Genomic DNA, 14,762 nt, shown 5'->3' on the forward strand with positions numbered 1-14,762 from the left:
ACACCTTATCACTCCAGAAACCGAGAGAAAGGCCTTTTAAATGAAGTGTTCAAGCATTGCCAATGAGACTTTGATTTGATAGTAAAACTAGTTAAGATTGAAAGCTCTTAAATTAAGATATTTCAAACTCAAAATTTTTTACCTATGTTGGATTAATTATTTAATTATTAATTTACTTTGTAAATGTATTATAAGGTTGAAATCAAGTTTTGAATATTGAGGTTTTGATATAATACACTAGACAAGATTAACTCATCTAGCTTGAATTATGCCAATGTTATTTGTTTTTCAGAGTGTCAAATCTCATAAACAATGAACACTAGCTATTTGTTGCATTTTTAGAGGATGTGAAAAAATGGCAAAAATAATACATACAATCAATTTGACACATTAATTAAAAAGAAAAAAAAAATAGTGTAACACACAATACTCACAACAAATTTCGTCTTTCAAAATAATAAAAAAAAATTCTGTGGACTTAAATAAAATTTTAAAATATAATTATTAATTATGTGTATAATTATTTTATTTTGATTATTAATCATGATAAATACTATATAAATTTTTATTATAATTAATTATTAAAATGTATATATTATATAAATATTGTACTGAATAAATTATTTTTAAGGGGCTATAACCCCATTAATTAAGTTTCATTTTCAGCATTAAGTCATAGGGTGGGACTATGCCCATAGATACATCCAGGCAATTACCTATTATATCACAATTAATGAAGGCAATAAAGAGAGGCATGAGGAATTGGCCACCAGCAGTGAAATTCTTTATATATATTTCTGTTTATTTTTATTTATTATTGTTTATTTGGAATGTAAAATTTTATAAAAAATTAATTTAATTATTTTTTTATTGATTTTTATATTTAAAGTAAAAAAATTAATTTCTTTAATTTTAAAAAATAAAATTAAGTGTGATTGTGTAAAAATTTAATTAAAATTTTTTTCATCTTATCTTAAATAAAATAAATTTTATCTTGGCAATTACAAAAAGAACGGAATGATAGAGAAGCGGAACAAACGAAAATTGAAGGAAGGGCGGAGAAAAGGTAAAAAGTGAAGGGTAAAAAATACAGCATAAAAAAGAATCCGGGCTTAGGCATAGCTAGGTATTCTATCTGGATTAACAGTTTAACCCTTGCTCACATTGTCATATTTTTCACAGGAAGAAATCACCCGAAGGGCTAGGAATAGCGAGCAGCAGCAAACAACTAGCCCAAATGGCATATGTTAGACTCACGTGGCAAACGTGCAGCCAGGGGACCCTTGCCCTAAGTTTAGCCCATTTCGAATTAAAAAAAAAAAAAAAAGCTTTCACCTCTACCAATGGCATAGCAGTGAAGAACCAATGGTCTGGGTCTGTTGTCTTGTTTTAGAGATTTTGCACAACTAAACAAGAAAAAAATAAGAGGACTTCCACACTCCACACATGAGAGATAAAGACTGTTCCATTTTACAACTACCACAAAGAATCAAAATGTGGTGGGGGATCACTAGAAAGAAAAGGCCTTTGTCAATTTCTTGAATTGAATTTGATCTACTTGATTGATAGCAACCGTCTGATGTATGGACAAAACCCTTTAATTTGATGTCTTGTTTATCATTGTAACATATATCTGGGAAAACTATTCTTCGGACCCTACAGTAATGAATCGAAATCTCCAAATGGGCCTAGTCATCCTACCCCTTCTTTGTGGGTCATTACCTAATCTCAAAGAATAGGATTCCAACTTGCATTCAATTGATAGAGAACGGAAAAGCAACATGGGTTTGCATTCTTCGACATTAAATAAGTACAGTCTGGTCGGCTCAAGTTTACTTAGTGATCAAGACATCGCTCACAGTGAATAATATTTCAAGTTTAAGCCCCCTCAAACAAAATATACATCTAACAAAGAAAGAAAGAAGTTCAGTCTAATGCTGTATTAATTTGTATGTTTAATTAGAAGCTTCTTTATTTTTTATTTTTTCTTTAACATCAATGGGATAAGAAGATAGACCTGTTTAATACTATTGTTAAAATTATTGTTGATAAAATTTTTTTTTTAAATATATTAATTATAAAATATTAAAAAATAATTAAAAAATAAATTTAATTAATTTAAATAATAAAATATTAAAATAATAAAATAATTTTTTTTAAATTAATTTTTTTAATAATATCTAAAATTATACTTTTATTAAAAAAATAATTTTAAATTTTGAAATTCAATATCAAAGCTCGTAAATATTAGCCGTTCCCAGGTACACGTATAGAAAGATTTCCCAAAAAAAAGTAATTTTGAATTAAAAAAAAAAAAAAGGTGGAGAAGAAGAAAGGATGGGATGGCATGAAAGACTCATGGTGGTTTTGCTAATTAGCTTGGCAACTTTTGCCAAGAAAAGTACAATTTCCACAAAGCATATGCGGCAGCCCTGCGTCAGCGGCTACAGTAGAGTATGTAGGTTGCAAGAAGGATAAGGTAATTGTTGACTGACAGGTGTACACTTGTTTGAAAGAGTTATATATATTTTTTTACAGGTCGAATAGTTAACTTTTTTTCTCCATAAGGTGTACCCGTATGAAATGATTCATATGTACTCCGCACAATGTTAAATAATTAAGTCTTCAAACAAGCAACACGTGTGCATATATGAGGTCATAAATGCACTAAAAAGAATGTTAGGTGTATATATAATGAAAATGAGTCAGATATTTTCAGAAAAATAACTACACAAATCAATGGAGAAAAAAAAGCTTCATCTTAAGTAGGAAATGGACATCTCTCAAACGCGATTACATAAATAACTATCTAATGATGCTATCACCTTGTACTTAATTTCATTGCTAGCCCTGAATTAAAGAAGTTGTCTAACTAGCCTCAACATTGAAAATAGTCGTATGGCTCTCATAATGAAAAATGAAGGGGACAATCAATTTACTCTAAAAAAAATTATACTAATAATTTTTTTTTATAATACATTGATAAATCGTGATAAATACCCTTTAAATAAAATAATTGTATGATAAATAAATACATAAATATTAAAAGTTAAATATTTTAATAATTAATACTTCATCGATTGTCTTACATATTGCTTGTGAAAGCAATAATTAGAGGCCTAGCACTATATGAGCATAGTTCACATTATTTTTCCACTTATCTAAATTAAAGTGTCTTCTATAAATAGATCGACATACAAACTGACTCTTAAGAAATTAACTGAATGAATTACAAATTATACCAATCGATTAGGCATCGTGTACTATTATTAATCAATATATACTGAAGTTATTATTACTTTAAATACAATTTGATTAGACCTCAAAATAGACTACAGTGATTAAAATAATTTACTTACTAAAATTTTATACATGTCCACTAAACACTGACCTGCTTACTTTGTTAATAAGGGACCTTTCCCACTAGGAGGGGTAGATTTTTTCCTTGAATACACATCATGCCATTCAATGCCATCTCATCGCAGAAATCGCCAGAGAGTTAAGATGGTATAATCATATCCTCCTTTGTGGATACTCCCTAACCCATATTTCCTTAGGTTCTCTAGCCATGTATCACCATCTACAATCTCCTTTGCACTCTCAGTTATCAATTAACATAATGTCCATGTTATATATGGATAATTTATAATTTATAATTTAATTTTTAATTAAATTTTAAATAAGATAAATTATTATTATTATTATTAAATTAAATTTTAATTAAAATTTATTTTTTATTTAATTTTATTTGAATAAATTTTTACCCATTATAATAATAAAATTTTAATTAATGTATAGTGTAATTAATTAAAAATATCTATTTAATTCTTTTTATACATACATTAATAGTAATTTTCATGCAATAAAATTAGTTTATTCAAAAAATAATTTAAATTTCATGAAATTTTTATATATTGTCTCATAATTTATGTAAATCGGTATTTATTTTTTGTAAATTATAGGAAATACATTAGATTATTGAGAAAATAATATTATTTTAAAAATATATAAATATAATATTTTTTTCATTATTAATATAATAAAAAATATTAATTACTAATAATGAATTTAATTATGTAATTTTAATAACAATTAAAATATATAACATTATTATTATTAATTAAAAATAACATTCTATTATATTATTTTTTAAAAATACTATATCTAACTGTAAATTTTTTTATTAATCCGATATATTTTTATAAAATAATTCTTAGACAAAAATAGTTATCACTTTATATAAACTTATGATATAAAATAAATACATTTCATAAAAATTAAAATTTTAAAATATCATTATTTTCTATTAATATAATAAATATTAAAAATACATACTATTTTTCAAAAGATTCCATAATTTTGATATTGTAACTATATTTTTTTAATTATTTTTATTTATAGTTAAATTTTAGATGTAATTATATTTGTAATATATTCTTGAAATTTTACTTGTATATAAAAATATAGTTGACAGATAATTTATGCATAAAATATAAATATTTAATTAAAATTTAAAAATAATTATGTTAAAAATTAATGATAATAAAATATGAATAATCAAAATATTAGTTATAATTGCATTCGATATATAATTATAATGAAATAAAATATTAAAAAATTTAAGAAATATTAAATAAGAAATTTATAAAAAAAATAATAATTAAATAAATATTAATTAAATATATTTTAATAAATAAATTTTGAGAATGATAAGTAATAACTTTGAAAAAAATAATAAAAAAATAATGATAATTAATAATTTTTGAAAGAAATAATAAAAAATAAAGCAAATAAAAAAAATTTTGACAACATTTAGGTGAAATAAAAATACTTGATGAAAGGAGAGTGCTTAATACGTATCAAATATTTCATACAATATACTATATACAGACAAATAAATGTAAATCATTTAAATACAAAATTAATTTATAATTAAATATTATTTAATTGAAAAACAGTAATAAAAGTATTCAAATTTAATTTTTATAATAATAAAATATTTTTTTATTTACTTGACCGCTTCAATTAAATAGCTATAAGTTGATAATAATAATAATAATAATAATAATAATAATAATAATTAACTTTAAGAAAGTAAAATAAAAAAATATGAAATTATTAACCTAAAAAATTATACATGCAAATTATAAATATGTTAAATTTTTATATTTTATTTTTATAAATTTTTATGTAGGCTATACTTTTTTCTCTCAAATTTTTTAATAAAGATTTCATAATAAAAATAATAAAAAATATAATAATATAATAAAAATATTTATTAAAGATATAAAATAATTTAAAGTTGATTAAATTATATAATAGTTGATATTTTAAATAAAATAATAATTTAAATCATAAATTTTAAAATAGTATTGTAAATAATAATAATAATTAAAAGTGAAATAAAAAAATAAATAATAATTATTATAAATGATAGTATTTATGGAATGTGACACATAGTAAATTTTTCAAAGAAAGTGTCACGTGACATTTTTATTGAGAATACTACTATGCTTTATATATATATATATATATATATATATATATATATATAATAAATTATTTATAATTTAGTTCTTCAAATATACTTTTATTAATAAAATAATCATCATGTTAAAATTCATAGTTAACGAGTTGAAAATTATAACAATTTAATTAGTTATATTTTACTTTTTGTAATAATTTAGTGACCGTATTTTTAATATTTATAACAATTTAATCATTAAATTTAGATTGACTGTTTTCGATTATAATGGATTAATAATAAATTTTAATAAAATATTTTTTTAAATAAAATTATATTTTAATATCTAACTTATTTCTTATAAAAAATAGAGATATTAAATTATAATTTTTAATATATCTCAGTGATTGAACTATAAAATATCTTAATAAAATTTAAAGACAAGATAGTGATTTATCTAAAATTTTATTCCTCATCTAACTTATTTAATTCGCAGAGTGTGTTAAAATAAAGATTAGAGGATACAGATAGCAACCCTTCTCATACTTATTAATCTCTACCATAATCCTTGAATAGATTGCTTAATTGTCACTTGTAATTGATATTGGTTAGAAAATTAATGAGCATATAAGGTGAATTAGATTGTATATATATATATATATATATATATATATTTAAATGGCCCTTTTAATCCTGAGGAATTACAATATTTTTTTTTTGGGTAGTTTGACTAGAGAAATTCATGAGAAAAAGATCAAGTAAGTTGTACGAAAGCGATGCCTATGAATATGTTATGAAAACCCATTTTAATAAAGTGTCACTGAAAAGGGGCATTTGTGTTCAAAACTATTTAATTTAACTATATTTTATTTTGTTTTTTATCAAATTATTATAATGTACCCTTTTTAAAAATTTTGATGTGAGTAATATATTTTTTAATTAAATTTGAAAGATAATGTGTGGAAAATTATATTCATATTTCTTATTATTATATAAAAAAGGAAAATTCTCTATTTTACATCATTTAAACAAATGAAAATTTATTAAAGACTACTCTTGGTAGAGCAGCGTTGCTAATAGCTACAGTACAATTATAAATTTATAGTAGTTATTGGACAAGATCGTGTTGCTTTTATTTATTATTATTATTTTTTTTCATTATAAAAACTCAATGAAAATCATGATGGTAATCCCAATTTCGGCATTTTTTGCCCCCTAACCTTTTCTTTTGGAGGATAGAGGGTGGCCCATAATTTTCTTCTTTTTCTATCCATTCTTCTTTTTCTACCCCTTCAGATTTCATACCCAATCATAATTTCGGCTCTCTCTGTATTTTTATATAATTCATTTTTGTACTTTTATTACTATAATGTTAACTTTGTTCTTTTATATTAAAAAAAAAAAAGAAACTTTGTTCTTTTTGAAAACATTATACAATGAGTCAATGAGCTAGCTTCATGTTCATATTGAGTCTATGTAAGATCTTTTACAAGTGAAAAACGCCCTATTGTGCTAGATATTAATCAATTATCTTTTACAGGCCACTACCCATCAACCGGACTGGAGCTTCTTCTCCGTCATTAGTACACTGGCTCCAGCTCTTGCAATTAGTTGCACAAATTTCATTCTTCTCATTTTTCTGCACACAGCTACCACAACATGAATGGATTACATTGTTATCTCAAGATTATCATCAGTTAAAGATATGAATTACCAAATGTGTTAGTAAATTCCCTGATGAAAGTTCTTTGATGGGTTTGGAAGGGTGCCGATGGCGGTCCTAACAATCTATTTCAGAACTTCGGTTCCTCAATCCAAGTATAAAGCTTTTCCTGGGTTTACTGAATTCCTCTGGTAACTTTTAGGGGTATGATCACAGCTACCACTATGTGGATGGTACGTCATGAAGGATGCAGAAGAGTTGTTGTTTGCATCTGCAAGGCAAAAGTATTATATGTGTTCATGTTAAATACACATGTATAATGGTACTAGAGTTATAAAGATATGAGTTTGAACTCAATTTAAAGCAAAATTAGAAAAATAAAACACATATATTTTTGGAAAAAGGGAAACATACCTTGAATTTTTGTCTTAACAAGCTGCAACCTGTCTTGCAATTTGGGATTTCTAAGGCCGTTCCATTCTGCATTTAGAATCCCAAAAGATTCATGTTCCAGGTTTAATCTTGTCTAAAATAATGGCTTCCTTGCAACGCCCACAACCCCCCAATCTAGACCTCTCTCAGCAATATAGGCCAAAAAGCAGCTCAAGATAGAAATGGCCTTCAGCCAGCGCGAGATTTTGCCCATTAACACCAAATTCACCAAAAAATAAGGGAACTTTGTCATTTATGATATGGGTCTCATTGGCACGAACCTGATTCACTGGTTTATCCACCCAGAAGTAGGTGGGTTGGCTACTCCATGGGTATATATGTGCCTCTAATACTAACTTGTTATCTAAGTTTACTTCTAAGGGTTTATGTCCTTAAGGATGCTTAGGTTTGTGGCATAGTCTAATCCTGAAGCCACTACCAACAAATCCGGATTGTTTTGATGAATCGTGGTTGCTCCATCTTGGATGTATTTATACCAAAGAGTCTGATTTTGAAGTGGGCCACGTAGTTCATTACGCATGCCGATTCCTATTACCTGCAAAATTATAGTAATGATCATGCCTCTTAGTAAATTAAAAAGAAAATTAGAGCAATTGATACCCTTTTAATTAAACAAGCGAAATCTGGGAAGATGCAATTGATTAATTAGCTCACTGGGGAAGAACCATTGTAGCGCTTAGCCACCATTGTTAAACCTCGAAGCCATTCCTCAGGATGAAACTGCGTATCACCTTGGAACCAATTCCGATCATTGTCACTACAGCACCACAATCATATGGTTATCAAGATTCACCATGAGATTATTTGCCCCAAACACATCAAATATAGCTTCAAAGGCTTGAAGAACTGTCATCCTCAATAGAAAAAGGATTGTTCTTGGCTATACCTGCCTTAGCTTCTGTCAGGTTTAGCTTATCAAAAGATTCTTTCACCGCACATATAGCATATTGTGCACGAATATACATTTAGGTCGGCCCTGTAAAACGAATACAACTGAATTGGTGTTTAACCGCTTCTGATACGATAAACGTCAAGTGCCTCTTGTCAATACCCTCTGCTAACATAGGTCCTATGTGGGATGGCCAATTCACACAGGCTAGCTTCACCCTTTGCCCTGTTATTGCATCTACGATCCATCTATTGTTTATTGATAAAGGAATTGAATTGCAAGGATTTGCATAATAAAGAAAGAATGAGAGTAAGAGAATGACTTGAAATGTTTTGCACAGCATCTTCCGGGGATTGGAACTGGCCAAAAAAATCAGATATATATATATATATATATATATATATATATATATATATATATATATATATATATATATATATATATATGATCACCGGTGCATATAATTAGAAAAATCCAATTGAACTCTTATTCAAGATGACGATGTTTGGTTTTTTTTCATGCCACATGCACAGCCCAAATAGATACCTAACTGTTATTGTAATGGCATGACAGTTTCAGGATTATACTGCTATATTTGTTGTTGCATTAATTATAAAGTTACATTACAACCCTATTCTCTCTATCATTAATAATGAATAGCATAAAGAATGATTCAATGCAAAAATTAATAAAGGCAACATTGATATGCTGTTGCCCTGAACTAGAAGACTTGTCTTCCAAAATAAATAAATAAAGGCAAGCTTTTCAAATTAGAGATCTCTCTAATTTTTTTGGAGGTCTTGTTGTTGGCCGAATTCCCAAGAAAGCAATAAAGCTCAATCCCAAGATATTAAAGGAGCACTTGTTTAAAGAAATGCCATCAGACAAGTAGTTCTAAATAAAGAAACAGAAATTCAAAACAACTATCTAACTAAATTATTTTTAACCTTAATTAATTACTAATGTCAACTACAGTACATTTGTCTTGACGAGTTTAAACCATTGAGTTACTGGGTCTTTCTGAGGATCCTTCTGGCACTCTGGTTCTTCATGTATGAAAACACAACTGCTAGTTAGTATCCTGGTGGTGTAGCGGGATTCCTTTTGCAAGCACAGATATTCTCCGTTCTCATCAATGGCAGCCAAGTGAAGCTTACTCTCTGATAGAGATGTCCAAGAACTTTGCTTGCTTGAGCAGTCCTCAGAAAGAATTGGTTCAAGTCCATCACCAACAGCTTTAAGGCATAGTTTTGTGCCTCTCAACCTGATCGGAGTCCTATCTCCCTCATGAATCCAATGACTAGGAGCTTTGCAACCGGTAGCATATATTCCCTTTCTATCTTCTGTATTGATGCAGCTGCCACTTAGTGGATGAAACATTATGAAGGATGTGGAAATTCTTGAACTCGGGTCTGCAAGACAAAAAAATAATTGTCTTATGATTTTATAAATCAAGAATCAAGAATCAAGAAAGAGAGAGTTGAATAAAATTGCATATACCTTGAAGCTTGCTCTTAATAAGTTGCATCCTATTCTGGAATTCTTTATTTCTAACACGGTTCCAATTGAAATCCATGACTCCATATGTCTCCTCTGTTCCGGTTTTATTCTCGCGGTAATAATAGCTTCCTTGCCATGCCCAGACACCCCAATCCAAGTCTTCATCAGCAGCATAGGCCAAAAAGCATGCATAGAAGTGTTCATCAGCACGGCTCAAACCTCTTTGATCTAGACCAAATTCACCCACAAACATAGGAAATGGATTGTCACCATTAACAACAAAACCAGTTTGGTTAATAAAGTATTGAGTTTTGCTTTGACAAGCCTTATTCACAAATTCCATCCCCCACACTTTGCCTTCCCCCCAACTGAAAGCGTACCAATGTGCCTCATACAATAACTTGTTATCAAAGTTAGTCTGCAAATGCTTTTTCTTCAAGAAAGTGAGGTCACTAGCATAAGCCAACCCTGAAGCAAATATTAGAACATCAGGATTTGCCTTGTGAATGGTTGCTCCTCCTTGATAGATGTATTTGTACCAGTCATCCTCATTTGCAAGAGGACCTCGCAACTCGTTTCGAGTGCTTATTCCTATGACCTGCAATATAAAATGAAAAATGAATATCCATCTACTTGCTAGATAGTGTACTTGTTAATAATAAAAAAAAAAAGAACAAAGTGAAAATCAAGATTACCATGACCAAGTATTGGAAAATTCGTTCTAAATCAAATATTACCTGAGATTTGCCTTTAAAGCGCCCAGCTACCATAGCTAAACCTTGCAGCCACTCGTCAGCATCAAAATCTGCGTCACCGAAGAAACCATTACCATCGTCATATCCACAACACCAGGTTGGTCTACTGACCTGGTTATCAAGCACCACCATTACACCCTGTGCCCCAAAATGATCAATCACAGCTTCAAAGGCTTGAACAAGGGTCAGTTTCAATACAAAAGGGTTGTTCTTGGCTATTCCTGCTTTAGCATCTGTCAGGTTAAAAGAATCAAGAGATTCCATCACAGTACGGTTAGCGTAGCGTGTGAACATGTGAGTTGCCCAAGTGAATCGAACACAATTGAAATGATGTTGTCTCAGTTGGGCTATGATATATTGCAAAGGCTGCTTGTCAAGACCCTCAGCCAACATGATCTCCACATGGGAAGGCCAATTGCCACAAGCTAGCTTCACCCGCTGCCCTGTCTTCGCATCAACTATCCATCTCCCATTTATTGATAGAGGCAGAGAAAAGCAAGGAATACCAAGCACAAAGAGAAATAAGAGCAAGAGGAGGGCTTGAAGAAGCATTTTCCCTGCCATCTTCATATGATATGCCCTTCCTCCCAGTTTTTTTTTTCTTCGGCTGGATTATCATGATACACACATATATATAGGAGAGGTATCCTACGATATCTTAAACATCTTTTATCTCTACTATTTTTCAGTTAATATATTTTGTGTATCTATCCATAATCTTATTTAGTTATTTATTTGAATTTGACATCTCTTTTCCCAACTATTTTCAGTTGGTATGATTTTTCGAATCCATCCATAATCTTATTTATCTGGATATAGGAATCTCGACTGATCAATTGAAAAAAAAAAAAAAAACTTTCCATATATATATATATATATATATATATATATATATATATATATATATATATATATATTAAATACAAATTTATACAGATTACTATTAAAAAATTTATACGCTAACAATTGAAATAAAATTAAATTTTTATTTAAATATTTTTAAATTTCAACTAAATAAAATCTTATCTTAAAAAAATTATCATGAAAATATATTTTTTTAACTAAATTTTTAGTTAGATTAGGAAAAATTAGTGTATTTAAACTTTAAGAATTTTAATACTAATAATTTAAAAATCACTTTTTTTTTATTTTATTCATTTTTCTATTGGTATATAAAATAAAATCAACTAATATAAAAATTAATAGAAAATAACCTATTAATTAAAATTAAACGATATATTATCAAGTATAAAATTCTATAGATTACTATTGAAAAAATTATATATTAACACTTTGAAATAAAATTAATTTTTTATTTTAATATTGTTGAATTTTAACTGTTAAAATCTTATCTTACACTAAAAAAAAAAATTAAAAAAAATGAAATTAAATTTTCGGTTAAGTTAAAAAAATTGAGTTATTTTTTTAAAAATTATGTTAACATATATATTTAAATAATTATTCACTAGAAAATTATTTATGATATTTAAACATTTATTTTTTAATTTTTTTTATATAATTTAAATAACTATAATTTAAAAATCACTATATATATATATATATATATATATATATATATATATATATATATATATAATCTTATTTATCTGGATATAGAGAATTAAACTGATCAATAAAAAAAAAGGTGTAGTTGTACTATACTGTGCTTGAACCTTAAGAACATTGGCCGGGTTTACAAATGAAAAAACATTACATTTGTGAACAAAAATTATATATTTTCAATTTTTAGGACTATAAAAGGATTGTATTTATCTCTAGTATTTTCGGTTGTTATATATATATATATATAATCTTATTTATTTGGATATAGAGAATTAAACTAATCAATAAAAAAAAGGTGCAGTTGTACTGTACTATGCTTGAACCCTAAAAACATTGACCGAGTTTACAAATGAAAAAACATTACATTTGTGAACAAAAATTATATATTTTTAATTTTTAGGACTCTATAAAAGGATTGTGTTCTGCACAATAATTGTTGGACCTATATGTTTTAATTCATATTTTAATGATAATAAATAATTAATATGTTATTAATTATGTTAGAAATATTTGTAAGCTTTAAATTCAAAATTATTAAATTACTTCAAATCAAGATTAAAAAAGAGCAAAATAAGGAAGTAAATTTTTGTGTAATTCTGCAATGTAATTTTTATTTATTTTTATGCATTGTAAATCTCATTTAATTAATTGTGTTGGCTCAAATTTAGGTGTTACTAAGAAAATATTATTTAACTTAGTTTTAAACTAATTCTTGACAAGGGGGATTTAAATGAATTTTATATTTTTTAAAAAAATATAAAATTAATTTTGAAAATTATTTTAGTTGAAAAATAAATTGAATTAGCTTTCCAACACTTCAAACAAATCGAAAATCTAATTTTTGAGTCAAAAGTTATGCATTTTTCAATTTTTCGAAAAAAACTAGACAGAATGGATTTCAACGGCTAAAATTTATTTTTCAAAAATGATATTTTGGAATAATGAACTTTGACAGTCAAAGTAAGAGATTTCGCCAACCGAGCTTGAGTTTCTAAAAGCCATTAGAATGCATTTTTAAGTGGTTGAATGATTATTTTTGCATTCAATACATTCCAATGGTTATATTGTAACACCCCTGATTTTTTATATATTATTATGGGGCTTCGTGTAGGTATCCTCAATTCGCGGAAATTCGACAGTTGTCCGGATCTGTGAATTTCCGGCCAGACAGACCAGCTACCAGAAAAGTCTCCGAATTGGATCGAGGTTTTGGCTACCCCACCATTGTCAGGCATCCCGAGCGCGTTCCTGAAGTCGGAATCGGCAAAGGTAAACCCGAACCTTGCTTTTTCGTAATTTTCTAGTGCTTAAATAGGATTAAAAATTCATAAAATATTCGTGGTAACTTAGAAAATTATGATTCTTTTTGCAATAGCTTAGTAATATTTCTAAGGACCATGCAAGCGAGTTTTATAATTTTTAGAGCTTATTTGAGCAGTTTTTGCAAAAATGATCAATTATAAGGACTAAATTGAAATTTTACATATTGTGATGGATGATTGATTTGATGGGCCCAGGAGGGGCTGTGTGATATGATTGAGTTGTGGATATATGGATTGTAAGTATAGAAGTGTGTTTTGAGCCCTTTTGCAGGTTGGGTAGGTCCTAGGTATAGGGGAGACTCTGCCGGATTTTCGGCACGACTTAGGACATATTGGGTCTTTTCTTGATTTGTATTGAGTCATTTGTATTAAATAATTGTAATATAATTGTCAGGTGAGCCGGGACAGCCTTCTTCCTCCGCCCAGCCGCCACAGTGATTGCCGTCAAGTCTGTGAGTAAAATATTAATTTTAATTGTAATTTCGATATTATTATATGTTCAGCATGCCCATGCATCACTTATATGCATATATTTATGTAGTTAAACTCTAGGCACGATTTATGATGCATTGATAAATGTTAAAGTGCCATGTATGTTGTTGTGGTAATTTGGAGCAGTGTGCGTGCGTTGGCGTGCGTGTGATGTGGTGTGGACTATGGATAGGACGGGTAGACACGGCTTGAGTTCTTCGCTGGGACCCGGTCCTTCGGGGTAGACACGGCTTGAGTTCTTCGCTGGGACCCCGATTTGGTATTTAAGTGGAAGTCCGAGCTGAGTTCTTCGCTGGCACCAGGTTGGAATTAAGAGAGCTGTATAGGGGATCAGCTCCCATATATTATGAATGATGTTACAGGGTGCGTGAGTGCTCCAAATTACCTTTTTGATGCTATGATGTGAATATGATGTTGATGTTGCATTTCACTCTACAGGGTGCATTAGTTATAGATAGTTATAGAGATTATGGTTAAAATTGATATTTTACTCTCTGAGTCGAACGCTCACTCCTGTTCAAAAATTTTTACAGGCCACAGGAGGATATTTTTGAGGTTAACCTGCTTTCTCCCTCGCAGGTCAATTATTACTGTTTGTATAAACTTGTTAAATCTTAGAATTTCCGCATGTGTTAGAAATGTTTATTTGATTTGGGTCTGT

General features: G+C 28.3%; 1 protein-coding gene across 1 annotated transcript; it reads right to left on the reverse strand.

The window, feature by feature from the left end:
• Nucleotides 1-9,154: 9,154 nt before the first annotated feature.
• On the reverse strand, nucleotides 9,155-11,542 carry LOC110664127 (glycosyl hydrolase 5 family protein). The gene is made up of 3 exons (XM_021823684.2): nucleotides 10,707-11,542; nucleotides 9,970-10,567; nucleotides 9,155-9,881 (listed from the first exon to the last, which is right to left on the reverse strand). Exons 1-3 carry the CDS (start codon nucleotides 11,292-11,294, stop codon nucleotides 9,439-9,441), a joined length of 1,629 nt encoding a protein of 542 aa, XP_021679376.1. The 5' UTR covers nucleotides 11,295-11,542; the 3' UTR covers nucleotides 9,155-9,438.
• Nucleotides 11,543-14,762: the final 3,220 nt, after the last annotated feature.

Source organism: Hevea brasiliensis, chromosome 16 (genome assembly GCF_030052815.1).
Source record: "Hevea brasiliensis isolate MT/VB/25A 57/8 chromosome 16, ASM3005281v1, whole genome shotgun sequence".
Classification (NCBI taxonomy): domain Eukaryota; kingdom Viridiplantae; phylum Streptophyta; class Magnoliopsida; order Malpighiales; family Euphorbiaceae; genus Hevea; species Hevea brasiliensis.